At 40.6% G+C, this 25515-nt stretch overlaps 1 protein-coding gene across 1 annotated transcript in view; it reads left to right on the top strand.

Annotated features, from left to right (window-relative positions):
* Positions 1-25515, top strand: part of SLC6A12 (solute carrier family 6 member 12) — a 61765-nt gene that overhangs the window by 1854 nt on the left and 34396 nt on the right. Inside the window, exons 2-6 of the mRNA XM_007429497.3 lie at positions 7376-7587; positions 11410-11544; positions 14486-14626; positions 18745-18823; positions 21111-21243. Of these exons, the coding sequence (XP_007429559.1) occupies positions 7380-7587; positions 11410-11544; positions 14486-14626; positions 18745-18823; positions 21111-21243 (696 nt within the window). The 5' untranslated portion in view covers positions 7376-7379. The remainder of the gene's footprint in view (positions 1-7375; positions 7588-11409; positions 11545-14485; positions 14627-18744; positions 18824-21110; positions 21244-25515) is intronic.

The following is a 25515-nucleotide window of genomic DNA, read 5'->3' as shown; positions in this document are numbered from 1 at the left end:
TACCCTTGGAACTGAACTGTTTGTATGCTGTTGGAGTCATTTTATTCTGCAAAAAGTTAGCTATATGCTTCGGATCCACCACGATTTGTCATTTAGAGACCTACATCCGTTTATTTGTTGGATTCAGTAGGAATTGGTACTAAGCAGACATACAGAGAAATGTATTATAAATCTTTCAGCACCAGGCTAATTACACCATTTCAAATACCAGCCCTTGACTTATCTTTAAAAAAGTGTGTCATACCGAATCTCTGTTTGTTCTTTGCTGGAATAATCTGAATGCTGCATATATGCTTGTCAGAATAGTCTAGTCCAGTGTTTCTCAACCTCAGCAACTTTAAGATGTTCCACATCCTGGCTGGGAAATTCTGGGAGTTGAAGTCCACATATCTTAAAGTTGCTGAGGCTAAGAAACACCCAATTAGCCAGTTGGAGAATTACAGCGTTAGGTTCTTAAATGTGTAGACCTATATATGCCTATTCAGAAGTAATTCAGTGCAACTGTCTGGGAGTAAGTCATGATTCAACTTGAGCTGAAGAACTCATCTGGCAAGTATCTTTTGCCATAAGTCTCTAATTCCATGTGTTTACATACAGATGTATGCATAATAAGCCTCTGTATACTTTATTGCTGCAGATTTATGTATGTATGTATTTATTTACAGGACTTACATGGCTGCCTATCTCATATAATGACTCTAGGTGGCTCACAACAATCCATAAAAACATGGTTAAAAACAAAACTACCCTTCCCCCCAGGTGCCAGACCAAACAGCCTCCCAGCTCAACCCCCATCCTAGCCCAATGCTTGGAGGAAGAGCAAGGTCTTCATGGCCCTCCGGAAGGCTAAAAGGGTAGGGATTCCTCAGATCTTGGGCAAGAGGCTATTCCAAAGGGCTGGGGCAACCAGTGAGAGGGCATGCTGCCAAGGTCCCATCAGGTGGCAACATTTAAGGGAGGGGACCTGGAGCGCACCCACCCTATCTAACCTAGTAGGATGGGCAGATACCCTCAGGGAGAGGTGGTCCTGCAAGTAACCTGGCCCTGTGCCATGTAGAGCTTTTAACGTGATAACCAGCACCTTGAATTGCATCCAGAAAGCAACTGGGAGCCAGTGCAGCTCATGCAGCAGTGGTGTTACATGGGTGAATTGTAGAGCACCCAAAACTGCATGTGCTGCTGCATTGTGGACCACCTGCAGCTTCTGGATGGTCTTCAAGGGTACCCCATGTACAGCACATTGCAGAAATCCAAATGGAAGGCGACTAAGGCATAGGTGATTATGAGCAAGATTTGCTTGTAAATTTGCCACAGATAATGTAAATAACTGGAAATCATTTTAATCTGTGGAAATACCTTATCTATAGACAGCCTGTTATGATAAGCAAAGTTGCTACAATACTTTAACCTTCTGCTGCATGTTCCTCAGATTTGGACTTTACTACTGGAGTTGTACCATAGCCAAGACCGGCAGTCCTGATCTAAACATTGGCTAACTGGCTTCCAGAGAGATCCAAGTAGATATTAGCTTGGCTGGGTGTCATTTGTGATAAACTGTAAAAGTGTTGATGACTTAACTCATTGACTCTCTTATCTGTCTGTGTATCATTAACTAATGGCAACTATTCAGGTCTTTTGAATGGACCATCCATGGGAATTCTGTGTAGTTTTTGTGCCCATCTCAGCATTGAGTGCACTGTCAACATTTGGCCTCATTTTCCTTGTTGTCAAATCAAAATTTCAGGAATCCCCACCAGCTTATTTTTAAGCAAAAATCAAAGTAACAAAGAATCCCCAAAACACACCCATATTGTCACATATGTCCATAAATCTACACTGTAGATAGAACATGTCAATAGAATGGGTTGCAAAAGAAATCTGCCATGGACTTCTATGGGAATGGATTTGCAAGAACTTCACAGACTTTAATTGCCAAGGAACTGATGACAGCAATGAATGAAATCTTTTCCAAGCCATTAAGTCATATCACACACACCTACACACATTTCTTTATGAAAGATGTATACAAAAAGAGAGTGTTTTAAAAAAGAAGACTTAACATACATTTTTAAAAAAGCCTACATGAAGTATGTTTATATAAATTAAATACTGGATTATATAGGGAAATTTCTTTTAAAAAGATTTCCAAGACATTTATTAAAAATGTTGTATGTTAAAGGAGTTCTGTACAAAAGCTTATTTATTTATTTGTTAGATGTATAATCCATGTTTCCTCCAGTAATTAAAGTGGAGGTATACTCTAAAAAGTATTCCAACTGAGCAATATACTGCCTTATTATTGTAAACTTAGTGGAATAAAACAGACCTTTGTGTCTGTGTATATGAATGTGTAAGTGTGAGGCCCCTGGCTTCAGAAGCTGATATTTGTCAGCTTCTGTCACATTGTTTTATTTGCAAATTGAGGTGCATTTAGATATGTATATGTATATTTTCAACAGCTTGTTTAAAGAGTTGGCTTTTCCATAGACCCAGCTAAGGAAATTGCCTACTTTTGAATAAACCATAGCCTAGAATCAGTTAAATTATGAAAGTTTGGGCACGAAGTTTATTACAAACATGCGGTTTGCTGTGACAAAAGGCAGCCTCCTCTGTATTTGCCCGTGACCTTGTCCCGGGCCACTTAGCTTAGCCAGTCCCAACCCATCCAGGCTACTGCATTATCAGAAGAGTTTACATAAAAGCCCTTTTCAAAACCCAACCTACTAGCTAGGCTTTGCAGACAAACTTTGCAAAACCAGAGAATTGTGCTATCTAGCAACCTAGTTTTTAAAGCATACCGACACATTCTTGATATGGTTGATCACAAACATAAAAATTCAAGAGCAGATTGAGCAGGGCCAGTCTTAACGCATGAACAGTCCGAGGAATTTAGAGGAGGAATGGATGTCCTGGCACCAAGCAGCCATATTACTAACCCCCAGTGTAGCGCAATAGAGGCATAAATGCATATTGTGGAAATGAATTCCAGTCTAGCCTTCTAGAAAACCGAATGTGTCTGCTTTCTATGTCTAGAAACATATATATTTGGGATAGCATTTCAAATATACCCAGTCCCACCTCTATTTTCTGATCTGAGAGAGTCTCAGAGAACTGTCCTTTTAGATTCTTTGATTGGCCAAAATGGAACATTTGAAGCTTGAGACAGGGATAGGTAATAATGCAAAGTAGATAAGGCTATATCTTGAGTTGCATGTGGATAAGGCCAAGATTTTCTGTAGTTTCTTTTCTGTAATTTGGGAAACAGGGAAGTTGGGGGATATTTCCAGTTATGAAATCTTCTACCTACCATCCTCTCTTGCCACCCCAGCCTGCAGGACCCTTTCTTCTGCCCGTGCTCACCTTTGTTGGATCGGCTTTCTTCCCAATTGGTCTTGGGCTATAGCCCCTCTTCATTTTAATTTTCTCAGCAAACCGATAGGGTTGGATGTTGGAAGATGTTGATTTATCTTGCTTTTCATTTGTTTTAATTAGACCATTGTTTTTTTTAAAAATGTAAAGGTCAGATGATAGGGCAAAGGGTTTGACACACAATAAGGGAGGTATCCTCTGGCATATTGGTGCTCTCTTGGTTGCCATGTTGGGGAACACTGGAAGGACAGACTTCAGAGATGCTAGTGAATCTCTCTCTCTCTCTCTCTCTCTCTCTCTCACACACACACACACACACACTTCCCTAATGTTCACACAATAATTATAATAGACATATGACTTGAAAATGTCCTGCAAGTTTCCTTCTATGTTATAGTGTGCTTAAATGTGCCTTCTTAACAATTTCATAGTTAGAGAATATAGCTGAATTAGAGATCACTAAACTTTCTTTTTTTCCCATACAGTATTGGGGAGATTTAAGAATCTGACTCATACTTAGCTTTACCAAATGGATTCCATTTTGCCCAGGGTTTGTCCACCCAGTTCTTCTCTACTGTTATACTAGGGCCCTTCCACATGAAGACTTTGTGCCAGTTCGAAATCAGCTTTGGACGTGTCTTGGATATTGGATGTTGGCTCATTCTGAGAGCTTGGTCAGCTTTTTCTGGTTCTGGGCCAATTTATTTGAAATTGGAGTAAAGAAGGTCTTTTCTTTTGCAGTGCTGGAGCTTGTGGATGGTCTCTTTTCCTGTTTTGGGGAATTATAAACCATGCAACATTGATTAGGAATTGAGTACTCCCTGACCACTTAGCATTAATTCTTATGGCTGCATAATTTCCTTTCCATTGTCCTTGTTTCACTATAGAATCATAGAGTTGGGGCCAACTCATTGAGTCAAATACCCTGCTCATTGCAGGAAGCCAAACTAATGTATTCCCAGAAGATGGCTGGCTGGCCTCTAGTTGAGCATGTCCAGTGAAGAAAAGCCCATCACTTCTCTGCAGGACTGGTTTCACTGTTAAATTGTTAGCCCTGTTAGGAATTTCTTCCAGTAGAATCTGCCTCCTTGCATTTGTGGTTCTGCATCTCAGATTGCAGATTCTGAAGGAGGGCCAAGAAATCTGTGCCAGCATTGGGGGGCGGGGGTTCAGACTTGAGCTCTGCCACTTTATAGCACCACCAAACTTCCCGTGTGGATAATCTAGGATGCCTTGGGGATGAACCTGGAGATACAGTCAGCGACAGCAATCTGTTGAGTTCCAATTGGCCTGGCAAGTCTACTATGGAAATACCACTCCCATCCATCCACTGGGCACTATGCCCCCATGACATTTTGTCTTTGGCTGCAAGAGATACTGGGTACCTGGTCTTTTTCTCTTTACATGGGAATAGCGAACTTCCAGAAGATTGATAAAACGGTCAGCTAGGCTATCTGGTCTGTTGTCGGTGCATGCAGTGTTAGGGAAATCATAAAGTAGGAGAAGCACAATATACAACATACAGACACACATATGCAAATGTGGAATGGGGGAAGGGAGAGAGAAGAGGTTCTTTGCCCAATCAAAAAACCATGTCAGAAGGAGCACATAGTAAATAATAAAAAATAAGTCTGAATGAATAACTCAAATAAAGGTTGAACGCTCCCGCCCCCGCCCCCCAGTCCTAACCTGTCACAAGTTTAGGAGTGTGATTAGTGGCTGGTTTTCTCTTTGGTTGGTGCATTGTGTGGGAGGGGAGATGGTGATGAGGAACCCACCAATTGCGGCTCTAAAACTATCCCACATTAAATTGTGTGATGATAGCAACACTGCCTGATCTTGTTATTGAGATGTAAAGGTAGCTGTGAGGGCCGCACAATTTATGCTGATATTCTTTCCTCCCAACTCAAAGATGAGATGAAAGCACATTCATGTGGCCATGAGGAATAGCCCTAATATTTGAACTCAGCATTCCAGAACTTTTGATTTTGGATGTTGTTACTTGAGAGTTTAATGAGCTTAATGAGAGTTTTAAGAAGTTACCATCTTCTTAAAACAAGGAGTAATGAAAGCAGGTTGGCTGTATAGATTTACTTTGTTTCATCCCTAATAAGCCAATGAACTGATGCTAACTTCAATAATTTTATTATGGAGAAAAATGCCATTGTGCCTGATGATTTGCATTTGGTAGTAACAGTTTGGAGTGACAGCTCGACTGAGGTGCTTTTAGAAAACTTTGGTTTCCAACCCATTGAGCACTGAAATTGATAAGTTGGAGGAGGAGTCTGCTCTGAACAAGCACTCAGCTTAGCTCAGTGTTGTCCAAACTTGGCCACTTTAAGATGAGTTCTGGGAGTTGAAGTCCACTCATCTTAAAGTGGCCAAGTTTGCACAACACTGGCTTAACTGGTTAGCCAGATGGCATGTCTGTAAGAAAGATCTCTGAATTTCTTGACAAAGGGGAGAGGGTGAGTAGACTGAGGCACAACAGCGCTGATCCTCAGTGCAGCAAGTGGAAGTCTGTTGATGAAAAGATAAATGGAAAAGAAAGTACAGAGAGTTGGTGTTACATGAGAAGTACCTCAGCTATCTGGAAAAAGGTTTCCATTGATCAATGGAAGATGCAAATTAGGAAGGAGAATATGTTCTGGAAAGCTGAAATTGGAGGACAGGGAAAACAAGTGATCTGAAAAGAAAGAATGGAAGGAGGTGGAACCCTGGGAGATGTTAGAATAACCCTCTTGAACCTGTTGTCCTTCAATATATAATTTTATTAAAAGTTTTAAAGACAACAGTAAAAACTAATACAAACTAATATAGAGTAAGGAAGAAAAAAAGAAAAAGAAAAAAATCAAAGAGAGAGCTAAAAGTGCAAGAAAGAAAGAAAAAGTAAAGGAGAAATAGAAAAGAAAGAAAGAAGATACAAAGAAGTGGCTTCTGAGAACCTGTTGCCCTTCAGAGTTTTTTTTTTACTTTTCATATTTATATATATTACCCATTAGTCAGAGCCTGCACAACTCAGAAATAAAACCAAAACAGCAGCAGTGCCAAGAAGTTACATAACCACAGTAGAGTACAATAAAATAATTTATGGTTGCCCACCATCAAAATCATATTGAAATAGGATCATCTTCATAGTCTTGTGAAATCCAAGGGGGGGACTGTATTCCAGAGAAAGAGGACTAATGTTGCAAAAGGTATCTGGCTCACACCCCACGTTATCTCCCATGAGAATGGGGCCCTCTGGAGACCTTCTCTAGATGTTTGGACTGGATGAGCAGAGTCACATTTGGCAAGGCTGTTCCTGACATTGCTACACTATATGCTTATATGCGATAAATAACATTTTCAATCAGACCTGGAAACCTACTGGCAACCAATACAGCAACCTCAGAATAGGTATTGATCTGCATAATAAGTTCTGTACCAGCCACAGCTTCAGAGTAATTTTCAAAGAGAATTTCTACTCTCAGATTCTCTAGCTAGAAAGCCATGCTGGCTGGGGGATTATGGGAATCGAATTCCAATATATCTGGTGGGACCAAGTCAAGGAAAGTTGCATGACCAATTCAGCAGACTGAATCTGACACCTTAAGCAACTGTTTTTTGGCTGCTATAAAAGAGCCAGCAAATTGTCAGTTACCTAATTAGTGTTATATAATTTTACTAAAAATATAGTGTTATATTTTTACTCACCAAGAGAGGGGTTTGTGGGATTTTTTGATCAAGAACCTAAAGATCTGTTGAGGGTTACTGAAATAGCTTGAAGGCATGGAGACCGGAATCTTGACTGAAGGGAAGGGAGACACCATTTGCTGGTCTATTTCATACAGCAAAGTGCCTTGTACCATCCCTGTCAGTTTCCAAGTAACAGGTTCATGGGTTTTCTTCTTGGTCACTTTCAGCACTCCTGGGTACATGTTCAGGGTGCTGAACATGCATCCTATGAGGCCAGCATCTTGTGTCATGAGATCTTCCTTTCTCTCATTCTTTCCCAACCTTCCAGAGCCATGGGAAACAAAAGTAATTGGGATGTGGAGCCCAATGGGACTGTGATTGTGCCAGAGATAAAGGAAAAAACAGAGAAGGAGAAGGATGGGCTACAAGAAAGAGGTCAATGGACCAACAAAGTGGAGTTTGTGCTTTCTGTGGCTGGAGAGATCATTGGTCTGGGAAACGTTTGGCGATTTCCTTATCTCTGCTACAAGAATGGAGGCGGTAAGTGTCCAATATTCATAATTTTTCAGTGTCATGTATTTGTTTGTGACCATTGCTTATTATGCAACAGCTTTGAAACAAATGTTAAGTTGCAAATTAGCAAACCATGTGCAATATACAGATTAAAACATAAAACTGGCTATAAACATTTACAATGTAAAATGAACAACTCATAATAAAGCCATTGGATGATGGGCCAACCTGTGAACCATTAGATAACATCTATTCATCATATTTGGCATGGCAGATTGCTTGCACATTGTTTATGCTGCAAAAATCTTATGAGCCACATATTTGTCCCTATCAGTAGGAAAATCACAAATCTGCACAGCCTTCCATATGTTAGACTTTCTGTTTTAAAATTGCGCCAAAATCCTTGGTCTAGGGAAGAAGTAGAACAGACATGCAATCGACAATGGGCAATGACCATTACTATCTAATGGCCATAAATGCTCCTATTTATATTTATGACCATTAGTAACAGCTGTTGTCTGAGTTTTTACATATCTACTGTACTTGGCAGGGGTCTATATGGGCAATACTGTGTAGCATTTAAGGAAATGGGAAGATGTGGGGAGATGTAATCTAGCCTTAGCCATGAACTAAAGCCATAACTTTGGGCCAGTCCATCTCTCCCAGTCCAATCCACCTCACGGGATTGTTGTGGGAAAAATTGGAGAGGGAAGTGCCAGGTATGGTCCCTTGATCTCCTGGAGGAACGATAGGATATAGAAGTCTAACAAACATAAATAGTCCTTGTGACTTTTGTGCCACATTGTCACAATACAAGCACCACCCCTTATATATATGAATCTCATGTCACAGTGGATATAGAAAAGAGGTGGAACTAGCATTGCAATGTTGTGACACTTGCTTCATCTTTTGGTCCCCTAGCCTCACTGCAGATGCCCATGTGAATGAATATGATAAATAAGCATACTGTCTCCAAAGAATTAATTTAAAATATAGATATTCATGGGAAAGCCCACAGGGAGAGGTAGAGTCATCAGGATCTTTAATAGTACAACGGATCTTGTTTAATAGGTATCCCTCACATTTCTATAGCTACATTCCACCTGCATTCCCAGTGTAGACTGTTGACTAACTGATGGAACAGGGAATCACATTTCCCCAGGAACAAAATATTGTGCTTGGGAAACTGGGAAGATGATATCCTTCAGCAGAAGCTCTTGACAAATTTCTGGTAACAAACAAGTAACTAAATATTGCACATTTGCTGTGTGAAACTGTTGTTTTGGAATGATCCACCCCTTTATAACATATAAGCAGATGATGTATTATTCCATGTATCTCGTTGGGTTCAGTGCATATGCAAAATAAGATACTTTATTTTGGCCTCAGGTTCCAATTATCTGGATTTAAATTGGTGCTGAGAAAATAGCTGAGGATGTCAGAGGTCTAATGTTTTTAACACAACTAGCACTCAGACCAGGGGGAAATGCTCCTTGCTGAGGCCTTGTAGTTAATTATCCATCGGGGGAATGCATCTCACTCAGAGTTATTGTTGCTGGCACTGGACAAACAGCCATAGAAAGCAAAATCAGGTTTTCCTAGGAAACAGAACGTGTCTTTCACAGACAGCTCTGTATCCAAAAAACATGGGGTCAGTGTGGAGAACAAAGCATGTGTTTCCTTTTCCTTTTAAAAAAATGTGGTGGAGTTCATAATCTTATGGGTTGACCATTGAGACAATTCATTTGATCAAATTAGGATAGATAGCTTGCAGAATTCAAGGTCTAAGGGGATACAACAAAGAAAACTTCTTGCATTCCAAAACTCCAAGTTTCCTAAATTCTCCAAAACTTTGGAAAGGTCTGAAGATTTCAAGTTTCTGTTCACTTAAAGGCCCAGATCTTTGAGTCTCAGATGATTTAGTAAATCAAGAACTATTGTGGGGCTGCATATTCCCTCCATCTCTCTTGTTTATTAATTCAGCATGTCCACAAATTCTTAGAGTTTCCACTGTATCCAGAATAGAAAACTGTAATTTAGTTTCTGATTACCACCTTGCTTGCTAACTAGGATCTGATATTCATGTAACCCTGACACGTAATCAGAGCTTCAATCTGTTGTTTTCCAGATTTTCCATATCAAGCGAGTGGTTTAAGAACTGTGAAAAGTACTGACTTACAGTGTGAAAGAAGGCCCATTTTTATCTTTATATCTAATCTACATGGATTTTTAAATAAAAGTCTATGGAGAGATTAGAATTATGAAACATAAACTTCCTGTTTTTGATCAGCAATTCTCTGCTGTGACCAAAACTGCAGGCAAAAGTTGTGAAATAATTGGGATTTTTTTTTAAAAAAACCACCACTTTAATGGTGCCCACTCCAATTTTTGATATTCTAATAAGGGAGCAGTATGGGAAGTTCTTGAGTTAACTAATGGACTACTAAAAAGCCATTGCTGATGAGCCATCTTTGGTTTATATGATCCTACTTTCAATCAACTTTTATAGCCTTGGGAAGCTATTTGCATGAAGGTTGCACTGATAAGATAATAAATGAAAAGAGCACATTTGGCTTAGACAAAAGGGTTGCTTCAGCATTCTCAGGTCCAAAGATCCATTGAGTTCATTTGCTTTCTACATACCCTACATGGCACTGTGTGTTTATATTATGTCCCTTCACTATCACCTTGAAATTAAAAAAGTCCTAATCTAGTCTTTTATCAGAAGGAAGTAGTTTTACCCACTTTGGGGTGACCTTTTCTGCACCATTTCCAGTTCAGTGATGTTCTTTGGAGATGTGTCCGAATGCCCTGTATGTGAGGTAGGCTAGAATACAAAACACTTTCTTTAGCCTGAACCGGTGAGAAGTTTACCCTTCAATATTAACGGAGAACAAGAGGGCCCCATGAATGAGACCAGCAATCTGCAATCAGCTGAAAGAATCTGCCAGGATGTTAATGAGGCTGACTCCCACTTATGTTCAGCTTGTGGATTCTGTCTAAATAAACCATGCATCACGAAGACATTGTAAACCTCATGTGGCTTGGATCCCAGGGAATCATACTTTGGCCAAAATGCTTGCAGCCTTGGAGTCTTCTCTCTCTGGAGAACTCTTAATATTAGGACCACCATTTCTGAGCTGCTAAAATCCAGATGGCTACTGAACAGCAGCAAAGAGATACAAAAAGCTCTAGTATTTTGCAGGCCAGATATGGTAGCCCCACAGTGTAACAATTTAATGACTTCTTGATTCTACAACACAGCCTTCCTCAACTGGTTGGATTGAAATCTGCATAATCCCTGGCCACTGATTCTTCTTACTGTTTCTATATTCTCACCATTGCCTCCTTTCTCAAGTGGTTTTAATTAGGATCTGATTTTGTGATAAACAGCATGTGATCCTCCAGAAGCTGATCAACAGTAACTACCAGTTCCCGTAGGAAGCATGACCACCTTTGAAGGAAGATCAGTATTGCAGTTCAGTAATATCTAGAATGCCTTGGGTAGCCTACCCTTGGTCTGATACAAGTGTTTGTGTCACATGAGGGTTGCAGTGCTTCAGATGCAATTCCCCAAAAAAGGGTTTTGGAAGAATCTTGCAGCAGATTTCCCAGTTGCATAATTCTGGGAAAAAGCAGGGATGTTTCAAAAAGCTGCAAACCAGTGTTCCATTTGTGGTCCACATGCTCTTAAATACCTTTTGGGAAAGAAATTCAAAGTTCTGCAAAACCTTAATGCAAAATGTTCATAATAACCCTAATGCGAGATGTTCTTTCTTTTCGTCTCGAAAGCTGATTTAACAATCAAATTTGCTCTACCAACAATTCTTCTCTTTCCTTTGCCAACAGGTGCCTTCTTAATTCCATATTCCATCTTTCTCTTTACCTGTGGAATTCCAGTCTTCCTCTTGGAGACAGCTTTGGGGCAATACACTAGTCAAGGAGGGATTACTGCCTGGAGAAAGATCTGCCCTATCTTTGAAGGTACATTGGTTGTACATCAAAAATCCTGGTAACTTTCCATCAAGTACTTGGTGTACTTTTTGATCTAATTCCCTCTGAGCTTCCCAGCCACAGGGCATGGCTGAGGGCCAAATGCTGACAGTGCACCTGTTTCATCCTACCCTCAAAGATAAAAGTGTGAGTCATCCTGAGATTCTCTATTGAAGGTAGAATTAGTGTTGCATAAGTAACCAAAGGATAGAGCTAAAGAAATGACCAGAGTGGGGGAACTGGGACAAGGCATGCAATGGAGCTGGAACCCATCCAGGATGCCGGACAAAGCAAAGGGCAGATACTTGGAAAAGAAGCCTGGGATCAAAACAAAAAGCTATGTCAGTGGTTACTTATAAATGTGTCCAGAGACGGGATTTAGATGAAAGTGGCAGCAAAAAAATTGTATGGCCTTGGATACATTTGTGAAGGCATATTTTGCAGAGAGCAGCTGGATGTTGAAAACCTTTTGGGCAGAGGTTAATCCTCTGTTGCAGAGTTAGATTTTATTTATGGTAATTATCCACTGAATTCTTTTCCTTCAGAGCCTGCCCCTCCTGCCCAGCAGAGAAGACTCTTGGCTCCATTCAAACCATGGACTAGCTTAACACATTTTAGCATAGTGGGTTGCACAATCCCAGGGTATATGGTTAGTTTACTATACCAAATCAATGTGTCAGTCAACCCCAGTCAATTGCGTTACTGGGTTGTTCAAACACAGCCAATCTGCATAATTTCAGGCTGCAGATGAGAAATGTCAATTTTAATCATCTGTCATGTACCTAGGTTTCATGCCTGGTGCTTCGCAGATGTATCGGACCACCATTTCCACCACTGAAGCAGCTTGGTAAATGGTCTGAGCAAAAGGGGAATAAAATTGAATGTACTAGAGAATATAGCTTGGGAACAGCTGATACAGATGACATTCCCTGAATAGGGCTGAAGGATTAAAATCCACCTCCAATATGGAGTATCCTGGATGGCTTGGAACCAGTCACTCTCCCTCAGCCCTAGTACTTCATAGGGTGATTGTTGCAGGAATAAAATCAGGGGGGAGAGGTCACAATCCCCATTAGTCTAATTTCTGCTGCATGGGGTGGAACAGGCTTTGGTCAATAGCAGCTGTTTAATAAAGGCAAAAGCCAGCTTTATTTCTTATTCACAGGTGACAAAGAAGAGGTTAGCTCATCTCATACAGGAGGACATTGTGAATCATGTTATAAGTAGGGGTTTGGAGATCAAGGGCTGTGTTAGGGACAGGCCTGGTTCTTCCCTTATGTACAGTGAGGTGGAACAGAGATAGAATTCCACAGTTACTGCCAGTGAGATTTCCATCCATTTTGGGTGATGCTGTAGTAATTGATGGTATGCCACATGCCATACAGCCTGCTTTGTACTGCTGTGGCCCTAGACTGAGTACTGGGCTCCTCTTCCCCAGCTTACTCTTCTTGCAGTAATGGACCAGGTAGAACTAGTTCCAGCTGTTCCTCCTCCATTCTCCTATTTATGCTACTCAGCCATTAAGTCCTTAAGTTCTCTGCTGTCCTCCAGATGTAACAACTACTGTTAAATACGATTAAAAGGCCAATCCTAATTTGCTTCTGGAAATTGAATGGAAGGGTGCACATTGGGTCTATCTCATGCAGCAAAAGGAGAGGGGTTGGCAGAAATAGAAGAGCAGATAATCTTATCAATTAGAACTTGTCTAATGAGAGCAATTGTGTGTAAGGATGTTGGCAAACAGAATGAGTTGATATAAACTGTGCATTCGGGTATATGCCTTGCTCTGCAAATAACTTTATCTATAAGGAAAATCTGAAAAGATTTTTTCAAATGCACATTGACTTTGTTTTGTTTTGTTTTAATCAGTTACTTATATGCAGCATTTTGGCCAAACAAAGCACAAATTGTGACAGTTATCCCCCCCAAACTTATTCCAAAGTGAAAGTGCTATTTCTGACTACGGTCATTGAAAGATGTTCTGATGGAAACATTGCTGCATCATTGTAGTTTTTTTTTTTTTAAACCATTTGGAGTGGTGGTAAAGGAAGAACCAAGACAAGTAGGAAGAAACTTTTCTTTTTAAGACAGCTTAGAAATTAGGGTGGGGCAAACAATAAGAACGCAAGGTCACTAACTCCCTGCACTCTAAACTGCAGCCCTAGAGTAAAGGTGGGGAGGTTGACGGTACAATGAAACAGTGAGAAAGTACAGCTCTCGCCTCATAATTAACGTTGCATAGACCCAATCTGTTTTCCATTTTGTCTCATATATATTGTTAGCATCCAGAAACATCAGCAAAGAAGAGTCAGCTCATCTCACAAGCTTTCTCTTGTACATATTCCAAACAAGAACTATGTTTTGCCTATGAAGTGTGTCCAATCTAAAGGCCAAATTGCATGTGATGATAAATACATATTTCATCAAGTGTGCTCAGTCTAGCAATTTCATTTGGGACGTAGATCAAGGCCACTGCACCATTTTTAAAATAAAAATTGCTCTTTCTGTGCTGCTTTTTGCCTCCAAAGATTCATAACAAAGAGGTTGTCAAAAACAATGTTGGATTTCTCCTCTTCCTCCTCCCCCCTCTTCTCCTATCTCTGACTTCGCATGGGAAGTTGGAAGAATCTTATTGTCCCTTGGATGTGGTCCAAGGGCTATTGATTTTAGCTAGCATATTATACAAATCTAGCTAATATTGCTTAGATGGTGGTTCAGCATGACATGTGTACCCAAAAAAGTGGTAATTGAGCAAACCAGAGTTCAGTTACCCATGATTGGTGTTTTATGTAAACACAGCTTATGTACACTCCTATTATTAAGAATGACCAAGACTCTGTCTAAGCTCTAATCAAGGTTAGTCAAATCAAGCCTAGTTGCACATTTCCCATTTCCAGATTTAATTTTTACCTGTCTTTTCTCTTTTATTCAGGAATTGGATATGCTTCACAAGTGATTGAATCTTATCTGAATATTTATTACATTGTCATTCTGGCTTGGGCCCTGTTTTACCTCTTTAACTCCTTCTCAGCTGTATTACCCTGGGCCAATTGCAATAATGACTGGAATTCAGGTAGGTGCATGAATATCCATGCCTGCAACTCATTGCAGCAAATAAACAAGAACAACAATAGTACATCTACTGGCTTTAAGTAACAAGACAGGATGCACTTATGATGCTTATTAGTGCCTTTAAGTGAATGGCATGTTATGTTTTCTTTCTCAGACTCAGTAAATATGTTACATATGTGAGGTGTGAACTTCCTGAAATTGGACAACCCTGGTATTCATTCACTTAGAAAACAAAATCCTTATGTAAGAAGACTATTTAAAATTGTAGCTATTTTATAAGCTGTTTGCAACTTCCAGGTTTGTGTTTGCTTTGTTGGGATAGGAAGCATAGAGACTACACCCCCAGACAAATTGTAGACCAGTCTTCCCCGACTTTCCACACCTCCAATGAACTGCAGTAAAAATTTCATCCCATTAAAATACTGTAGTCCAACCAGAACTATCTATGGGTGGGTTGGGGGCTCAAGGGGGAGCCGATGATGAAAGTATCGTCATGTCAACACCATGTAGACTCTGCTTCTTTTGTATGTGCATCGTGACACACCCATATGAAAGGGATGAAGTTGTGTCACAATGGTATGATTGTGCTTCCATCATTTTGACATTCTGAGACCAACATATCTGGAAGGCAGCAGGTCAGTGGAGGTGGTTGAAAACCCTCTTCCCACCAATGAACTCAGGCTCTTCTCTACAATTTTTGTGATTCCTTGGGATGCCGACAACTTTTAGATAGTTCATCCCAACCCTCTTGCCTCAGGAATGAGAGCATAAGCACAACCTGCCCCAGGATAATCAAATGCAGTAGAGCCTCCTTGCCCACCTCTTACATTTCAGTAGCTATCCGGTGAGGCTATGACTTTATTTAGGCAGACTTCTATTTGTTTCATTTTGTGGAAATTGATAGGCCCTGGAAAAGCAAAGTGACTCTGAGAAGATTCAGGTTGACCTCTGAACATTTTTCACATTCTGTTTTGCATATTCACTTTACTTCCTTTCTCTGGGGACGGGGAATGAAGTGTGTGAGTGCCATTCTCCATTTCTCCTTCTGTCAGACCTTCAAGGTAGATCAGACTAGGAAATCAATGCCATGCAAGTCTGTAATACTTTTATTGTAAAACTATAGTAACAGAATCTTGCAAGACTGAATGCACTTCCCCCACTCCATCCCTTTATCTTTGTGTGAACTAGGGAGGGTCTTGTCTGATACATTTACTCACATTACATTCTTGCCCCAGACTCAAGCCCCTTTTATCTGACCATTGCTTTGGTAGCAAATTTTTCTCCTGTCTCTCAAGGCCATTCCCTCTTTCTTCTATACCTTTCTACAACCAGATGTTTATGTTTTTGATCCACTGAAGACACCACCTTCTGTTCCTGTTCAGTAGGCAGCCTTTTCTTTACACATCTCTAGGAGGCAGCAGTGCAGTTAGGTAATTTTAGACCCCAGATTTAGTGTCGTAACAGTGGGGTTGCCTTCCCAGAGTTTGTAATAATGGGGACTCCTTCACTTTCTTTGAAATGTAACTACCCAGGCTTTGGGAACCCTTGAGCCAGTGTTACCAAAGGGAATCCAAAGCTTCTAAGTCCTACCTTGAGGGCACCACTGAAGGTAAGGCTGAGTCCTAATATTCACAGTATCTACAAAGACATTTTGGGGATGGTATACAAGATTATGTACTCCTCCATGCTTCTATTGTATTCTCTAGGCAGTAAAAACCACACACAATGTTCATCAGATGCAGCTTCTTCACAGCATAGTACATCAACATCCAAACCTCCTTTTTGGCTACTCTCTCCTTCCTACTGGCTTACTTTCCAAGTTCTTTAAAGGCAGAGGGTACATTTCTCTCCCTCATAACATTGCATTACCCAGCTTTTACATAACATAATCTTTTGTCCAAACTGGCAGACATCTTGTTTGGATTGGCTGACTTTCAGCTTCAGCTTCTAATTGATTTTGTTCAACCTCACCTCCTGTGCAGCTTTTCTGATTTGGCTTGTCAACCTGGGGCTAATACTGCACTGTTGAAGGCTGCCTGTGCCCTATTTCCCTCTTCCGTAATTATCAGAGCAGGGGTGCCCAGACAGGGGATTTGTGTCAAAAGTCAAGATGGCAGCCACAATCATGCAATTGGAGGCCCACCCCTTGTTTACCGATGGACATCCCTATCTCAGAACAAGGTGGGAAGCATTCTACCCCCTCCCATCCAACCATTTATAAATATGAAGCCCATTTCTTTTTAAAAATAATTGGCAAAGGGATGTGAATCTACTATCTCCTTTAGCCCTAATCCTTGTTTTTTATTCTCTTACACATTAAACACATTTCTATATCTAACTCTTAGCCCCACCACTCTGGCCTGTATATTTTTAACATTTCTCTCATGTCTTTTCCATTCTTTTCTCCATTCTTAACATCTGGTCTTGATCTTCTGATCCAGCCACATTCATCTTAATATATATCTTTCTTCCCTGTACTAACATTTGTGTGTGTGTGTGTGTGTATGATGATGATGATGATGATGCAAAGGAAGGGCTGACATCATGATGTTTCCACGATCTTGCCTTTTTTGATGCCTCTGCTTCCATGCAGTACTTCTCTGTGTTACTGAATGGCATTTAATTGCCAATATTCCATAATCAAGGGATTCTACCTTTTTCCTTCTAACTTTGCTATAAGAAAGGTATCTTTCAGGATTCTGTTCAATCTCTCAAACTCTTACTCTCCCATTTGCTTGAGGATAATACACTGATGTCCTCTTCTGTGTAATTTTATGCTCTGCTAAACATTTTTGTAAGTAAATTGAGTCCCATTATTAGAGACCAACTCTTTAGAATCTCCTTCCCTACTAAAGACAACAGAACAAGATTCAGTAACTGTTGCTGAGGTAGCTTGTGATGCCAAAGTCACTTCTGGCCATTTATCATAATAGTCAGTCAACATGATAGCACAATGGCAACCCAGTGGGATCCCATCAAAGGGGCCTCCAATGTCAATAACAATGTTCTCTGAACAAGGACTTGGAAGTGTCTCAGGATGTAATGGTGTAAACTGTCCATCCAATTTCCCCAGGTTTCATGCAGCAAATCTCTCCTATCCATGACAATATAAACTGCTGCTGAACAAAGGTTATTTTTACAGGTCAACATCCCTAAGTTTTGGTTTTTCAAGTCATTTGGGACTGATAGGTGGCACACTGTCAACATTTTGAACACAGGCTGACTGGCAATATAGAAATTGCTGATCCAATGTCAATTCCATCTCTTTTGATATTCCTACAGCTGTAACATTTATGTGGCACATAATTTTCTCTCCAAGGGAATAAAACCAGTATTATTCGTTCTCAAAAATAGGAACATCTGCTACTGTAACTACGTGTATCTGCCTGGCTAAATTGATTCCTACAACATGTTTATTAGAAGCAACTCCTTTGCAACATAGCATGTTGACACCCAAACTAAACCTTCTCCTTTTAGCTACTCAGTCCTCCCTATTGGTTTACACTTCCAAGCCCCTTAAAGGCAAGGTACACAATTAAAGCCAGAATATGCCACATCTTCATGACCTTCTCCTGCTTTTTCTTCTCTACATTATGTTATACTTTTCCCATAATAACTTGTCATCCTCTGTTTATCTAACACTCCTAGATGCCTTGGTGGCTCACTCTGCCTCTAGGCATTTTACAAATAGCTCTCTGGGGCAGCTGTATACATGGAAGGGGATGTGGGGGACTGAATGCACCCAGAGAGGCAAATGGGAGGAGGAAGACGGTTTGGGTCTGCAATCCTAAATTACAACAGTCAGCATGACTTGATAACAATCTGCATTCCATAGGCATCTGGATTTCATACATGTGTGAGGAACTGCCATGTCATTCGGGAGTCCCAGACAGGGAGGAATCCAATAAAAAGAAGGATGGATAGTTTAACAAAGCCTCAGGCTCTCTCGCAGTTCATTTTTCTTGGAGCAGAAACATTTATTTTGCTAAAAGTATTTCAGCAAAGTTTGGATCCTGAACAGATGGTGTAAACAATCTGTGGATCTGCACTGGTTATGGAGTTAGGCCAGATGACCTTCAGGATCTCTTCCCACTCTTACATCTCTCTCTCTTTTGGCAGAATACTGTGTGGACTTTCTGAATGTCTCCGATCCTGGGAATAATACTAATGCCACCTCTCCAGTTATCGAGTTCTGGGAGTACGTATTCTAATTGTTCAGTTTTTTTCCTTTCCTAGGATTCAGAGGGGATATGTGTGGATCTGGCCTTAGGGAAGTCCAAAGGAAAGGACATTCAAAGGATCACAGGTTGCAGGTGGAGAAAACATGGGGTTCACCCTCAAGTCTTTTGAAGTAGTGAGGCCTACAGAAAAAGCAAACATCCATATATTTATATCCACTGTCCCAGGGGTGTCTGCAGAGAATGGTTAAAAAAATGTCAGGATGGCAGCTGTGACAGTATGAGGTAAGGACAGATGGAGCTTCAATCACTGCCATCTTGACTTTTTTGACTGCAGACCACCCTACATCATCCACAATTGATGGCTGCTTTTCCCCCCTTCTTACCAGCTTTCTTTGCTGCCCTAAACATCTGGCCAGCATTATCCCAGAAGGAAAGCCTCTAAAATATTGTCAGGCATGCAAATTGTTGGTAGACTTTAATTTATTTTTTTTTGGTCACATTTTTATCTTACGTTTCCTCCTGAGCTCAGACATTACTGTAGCTGCAGTGTGATGGGTGGGTAGGAGGCTGTTTTAAGAGCAGCAGAGAGAAAAGCCAAATATTCAGATTAATAAAAGAATGTAAACAAGCAGAATGCAGGAAAGCAACTTGATGATGACGTGATAGTAGTAGTAGGCTCTAAATGAAATACTTCATGAGGACTAGGGCCTTTCCACACTAGCAGTTTCTACTAGCACCAGGACTCCCTGCCAACATTCCCGTTTTGTCAGACACCATCAGCTTTAGTTTGTTTTAAACTATTTTATGGTGATCTTTGGTGAAAATTAGCCAGTTTTTTCCTGGTGAATCATAGAGCAAACTATACTGTATAAATATTATACAGCATAAGTATTATTCAGCCATCAATAGACACATAGAGATAAACCACATTTACACACCATTCAAAAGAGACAATAAAAAAGCTAAGAAGGAAGCAAAAAGACCAGAACACATCCTCTCCAGCTGCCAACACCCAGATAAGCAGGGATTAACACCAGGCAAACAATCAAGCAGAAAACAATACCCTAATCAAGGAATTACCAAGGAGAAAACCATACCTCCACCAAAGTGACAGGGAAGCTACTGTATACAGTATAAACAGGGAGCAAACCCCACACTCACTCACACTGATGATATTACCTAGTTGGGTAATGAAATGTCTGCAAGCAAATAACCAAGCTCAGAGAGCACCAAGGACTCCACTGTATAAATATTATGTTGCTTCTTCCCATCCTCACCCTCTCTTTGAGGAGAAATGTACACATGACCAACTTACACCTAGTTACTGTAGTCATTGATTAATTCTGGGGGAAGTGCCTACATTTTAGGAAAACAGGTGGGAAATACATGCCATTGCCTACCATAAGCTAATCAGTATCCTCGACACATTTCCTCTGTCCCCCAACACTCAGTCACCAGTAAAGACAGTACAGTTTGTAGCCAGTCAGGGCAGTAAGGAGAATGAGAACATCACAGTTCTGGTAAGATAGTGTAACAATCTTACACTAGGGAATGACCTTGGGAATGGCCTTGGGAGACAGGAGGAAGAGCTGCAGCCTAGACAACCGTCATGCAAAAGGCATCTCAGCCCACAGAAGGAAAAGGGGTGTGGGAAGCATCTCAGAAGAGACCCTCCCTAGTTTTCTGGAGAGTAAAAGGAAAGGAGGGGAGAAACACTTTCAGTCCTGCAAGATTCTGTTATTGTAACTTACAGTAAAGTTAGTGTTAGTACACTTGGTTTGTGCTTTTTGTCTGGACTACCTTGAAGGCTAACAGATATTGTTATGTCTATCTCACAATGGCTGAGTTAAACTAAGGATTTATTTATTTATTTGTATTTCAGACTTAGTCACCGCCCATCTCACTCAAAGAGCGACTCTGGGCAGTTTACAATAAAATAAGAATAAATACTGATTCAAATACAATAAAACAATGCTCATAAATAGATAATGTCTTCCAAGGCACTGATGGTAAATAAAGGATATTAACCTATGGGAGCGTCTTCAGGGTGCCAGCCACCCCCGGGGTTGGTTACCCCTCCTCATGCTTCATGCGAGTTGGCAGAGCCAGGTCTTCACCCCTTTTCAGAAGGCTGGGAGAGTGGGGACCCGCCTCACCTCTGGGTGGAGAGTATTCCATAAGGCGGGGGCAATGGCAGAGAAGGCTCCTTAATGAGGAGGAACTGTCAAGGAGGCAGGTATGAAGGGTTAATAGGAGCTGGCAGAAGGATGCCTCACCTCCCCATATTTTCATCTGTCCTCTCAGGAGGCGAACACTGAAAATAACAGACGGTATTCACAATCTGGGCACTGTGCGCTGGGAGTTGGCTCTCTGCCTCTTGCTGGCCTGGATCATCTGCTATTTCTGCATCTGGAAAGGAGTCAAGTCCACTGGCAAAGTAGGAGTTACCCTGTGCTTGGTTAATGCTTAAATTGTATTGCTCTGTCCTGTCAGCCTCCTTTCATCAAAGAGTAGCAGGATAAAATGTGTGTTTGTGTGGAGGGGGAACATTAGAAATAATTTGATTTCATTTTAATGGGGATAAAAAAAGGCATCAAGGAGTATGAAAAAGGTCAATTAGAGCCCCAGGCCATAACTGTAATAGAAATGACTTTGAAAAATTGTTTCATTGCAATCAACCTTCCTCAATTTTGCACCTTCAGATGTTTCAGATTACAAATCCCATCACCACCAATGGTGTGGTACACAATGATAGGAATTGTAATCCAACATATGTGAAAGATTCCAGGTTGGAAAAATTGATCTAGGCTATGGTTGACTCACATTGTCCTATCAAAGAACCATAGCTTAGACCCACCTTAATTTCAAGAAGTGCATTCACTTATGGGAATCCTTACAATAGGAGGTGACAATGGTTACTACATAGGCAAATTCATGGAGAACAGGTATACCAGCATTTGAGATATTAATAGTCTTGTTCAACCTTTGTAAAATTCCTGTAGAACTATCATGTTTTGGGTTTCATCAGCTGCTGGGAAGCAGGGGCAGAAGAGAGCTCCTGCTTCTGGACTTTGCAGAACTATTAAAGTAGCCAATATTAAAAAGTTACTATTGTTGATGGTATGTCTGGACCATCTGTGGGATTGGACTTGAGGGACATTGTTTACAGTGGTTCCTGTCCTTCCTGTTGGGCCCTTTCTAAAGGTAATGTTGGGAGACCACTGTTCAACCCTTAGACTGTTGACTTCTAGTGTTCTCCATCTAACATGGAACATTAAATGTAGACAAGATTGAGGTATTTTATTTATTCGTTTGTTTATTTTAATTTCTATAGCCACCCATCTCGACCAAGTGACTCTGGGCAGTGAACAATTATAAAAACAGTTAAAACAATTACAATACAATACAAAAATAAATATATATGGCAGCTGAGAAAAATTATCACCTTATTTATCAATATAGCCAAGAAACAGAACCCTTAACACACTTGGGACCCCAGACCTGGGCACATAACCAAGTCTTCAAGGCCTTACAAAAGGCCAACAGGGTTGGGGTCATCCTACTCTTCAGGGACAATGTTCCAGAGGGCAGGGGCTACAGCAGAGAAGGCACGTCTCCTGGTCCCCTCCAGCTGACATTCCTTGGCTAACGGGACCTGCAACGTGCCCAACCCGCCGAACTGCATTGTAAATGAATAGGAAACTGGATGTGAACTTGTTGGTTGTGGCAATATTTATCCATGCTTTGGTTACATCCCAACTTGACTACTGCATATCAACTACATGGGTCTACCCTTGAAAAGTATCTGGAAGTTGCAGTTGGTGCAAAATGCAGCAGCTATGGCGCTAGCCAATGTCTGATTGGCATTGGTTGCCAATTCCTACCAGGCACAATTTAAGTTGTTGGTATTAACTTTTAAAGCCATAAACAGTTAGGGCCACACCTGCCATTAGGAAAGGGTCTGAGGGTTAAAAGACTCCTTTTTGACAAGGGTCCCATTGCCAGAGGGCCATCATTTTGGCAAACGGGAGATACAGTACTCTTGCATTGCCCCCAGGCAATGGAACATATTTCTTGGAAGTTGCATTTGGTCTCCACTTTCCCAACATTTAAAAAAATCTGTAAAAACACAGCTCTTTGCCGACTTTTAATTATTACATTATTATTCATATTAATCTGTGTTTTTAACTTTTAATATTCAATTTCATTTAACATTTTTGTTAGACGCTTCGGTATTTGCCAGGGTAAAAATGAAGAGTATAAATCAGACAAGGCAGGCTCAGGATCTTAATTGGTATTCCTTAATTGAAAGCCAAAACACATAGTGTGGAATGCAAATATATTCCCACTTGGCTACTTACATTATAGGATGCAGTAGTAATAGAAAACATCAGTTTGATTAAATTAGCATTGCATTAATGTTACACTGAATTAAGAGAATTCAGAATGCAAATGAATACTATTCAAGGAAAATTACACGCCTTTATTGATTCTAGGAGAACACACAGATCAGTATATGGATTTCAAAATGTGCTTGCGTCATTTACTGCTGTTACAACAGTGGGCATTTCACCACTCTGTCAGGTTCCATCATACTCTTGTTGTGGGCCAGGAAACACAAACTGCTGCATTATCATATTTTGAAGTAGGTGATGCTATTTCTTTTGGAAGGACAAAGAGAGACCTTGACATAGCAATGCTCATTCATTCATTCATTCATTCATTCATTCATTCATTCATTCGCCTGTTTATTATTCAAAATGTACTATATGTGCTGAATTGTTGTTGTCAACTTTTATTACTTGCTTCTCCTTACTCTAATCTGCAAATTCCCTGTGAGCAGAGACCAGAATCAAATTGGGTGGGGAGGAGACAGCTGAGGAGGCACACTGCTTGAAAAGTGCCTCAACAGTAGAGAAGGCAAAATATGGTTTTCATCACAGACGCTGTCCAATAGGTGCTATTGATAACCATACTTAGGCTAATGTAGGCTTTCCTAAAGCAAAGACTAAGTCATCAAACCCAATGGGGTGTAAAGGAATGAATATGCATATCAGAATGCCTTCAGTCTCTGAAAAAGCTGTTGATGATCTACAGGCTAAATATAGACTGATCGTTCTTAGCATAGAAGGGAGAGTTGTTAAAAATTGTATGTGATCTCATCTTTTCCTCTTTCAAGACACAGTTACTAGTTGTGCAATTTGGGTCAAAGATAAGGCAGTATTCCCTAACCTGGTGTCCTCCAGATATGTTGGATAAAAACTCCAAGAATTCCCAGTCTTTTTCTGCTCTGGTTTGGAATTCTGGGAGTTCCAGACAGCACATCAGGAGGTGCCAAGCTGACTAAGTCTGATGTAAGAGTGGCTCCATTCAGCTGGCGTAATATGTATCATGCAGAATGGCCAAGGCTACCAGATTTAGGATGCAAACATCTGGATTCCCACTTGATTGCAGCAAAGACCATCTATTTGCCGTCATCTAATGGCTGTCTGGAATTTTGTGGCCCAAATCTGGTCACTCTAAGTTTGCCAGTCTTTTGGCATTATAGCTAAATTAGCTTGGGAAGAGGGGCTGCTGTGAGAACTGAAGCTGGTAGGGCAGGAAGCTAAAAGCCACAAATTAGACAAAACATTATGTAAATACAGCATGACATTCCAGATTGAAAAAGGAAGCAGCAGTTTGTTACTATGAAAGGCAAAGAAAGGAACCTAGGATTTAAACCCTGTGTGTGTCTATGTGAATGTGTACACACACACACACACACCCATCCCCACACATGCATATATGCACACATGCACACATAAATATCTCTGTATTTGGCAGTCTGTGTAAATATGGCTCCTTAGAGTTTGTAATAGCTTTCATCTACCTGTACTGAGTCTTTGAAAGTTCTACTGTTAGCGAGACACTAAGTGCAGGAATTGGGGGTGGGGTGGGAGTTGAATATTTGAAGAATATTAAATCAAGCCATGCCTCCATGAAGTCTCACAACAATATCTATTACTCTTATTCCCAGCACTAGGGAAGAGGCATTATGCCCTGACCTCAGGATTTAAATGATGTCTACCATTCTTATCAAAACTCCACTGATTGTGGATCAAGGCACTAATGCCTTGCTCCAGTATCACTACAAAGTGGTGACACAGATGGAACAATTAGCCCATATATCGACTTATCTAGCCCAGCAAGTGGAACAGAATTTGTCACAACACACAGCTCTAGTATCTCTTCCAGCCTAGAATCCAGCAGCCATTGCTGCTGTAATAGTAGTCCTCCGACACCAAGCACTTGCCTACCAGCCTGATAAATGTGATAGGAATCCTGGAAAATATACTGGCTTCCCTTGCTCACTATGATTTGCACATCTTCCTAAGTTCAGAGATCTTTCCTACGTAATCAATATCATGATATACAACTGGCCTCATGACTGAGAGAGCTGCAAAATAGGTGCCACCACCATTTGTTTCTGACTTGGACAACTAAGCAAACTTCATAACACTCCTAGGACTTCTTTTGATGATCACATCAAATAGGGTGACTGTCAACCAAGAAATCCATTGCCTATGACAGAGTAAATGCTCTGGAATATACTGCTAATTTTCATTTGTTAGCTCAGGATGTGGACTAGAAAAAAAGAAGTTTAATTCATTAATTCATACTGCATTCTATGGCTTAGGAAACAGAAATGAAGCAGGAAACTGATCAATTT

This window comes from Python bivittatus, unplaced genomic scaffold (assembly GCF_059951505.1).
Source record: "Python bivittatus isolate LINGU-HERP-01145 unplaced genomic scaffold, Pbiv_v1 ctg000330_np1212, whole genome shotgun sequence".
Classification (NCBI taxonomy): domain Eukaryota; kingdom Metazoa; phylum Chordata; class Lepidosauria; order Squamata; family Pythonidae; genus Python; species Python bivittatus.
Note: the sequence above shows the minus strand (reverse complement) of the source record. Positions and strands in the feature narration are given on the sequence as shown.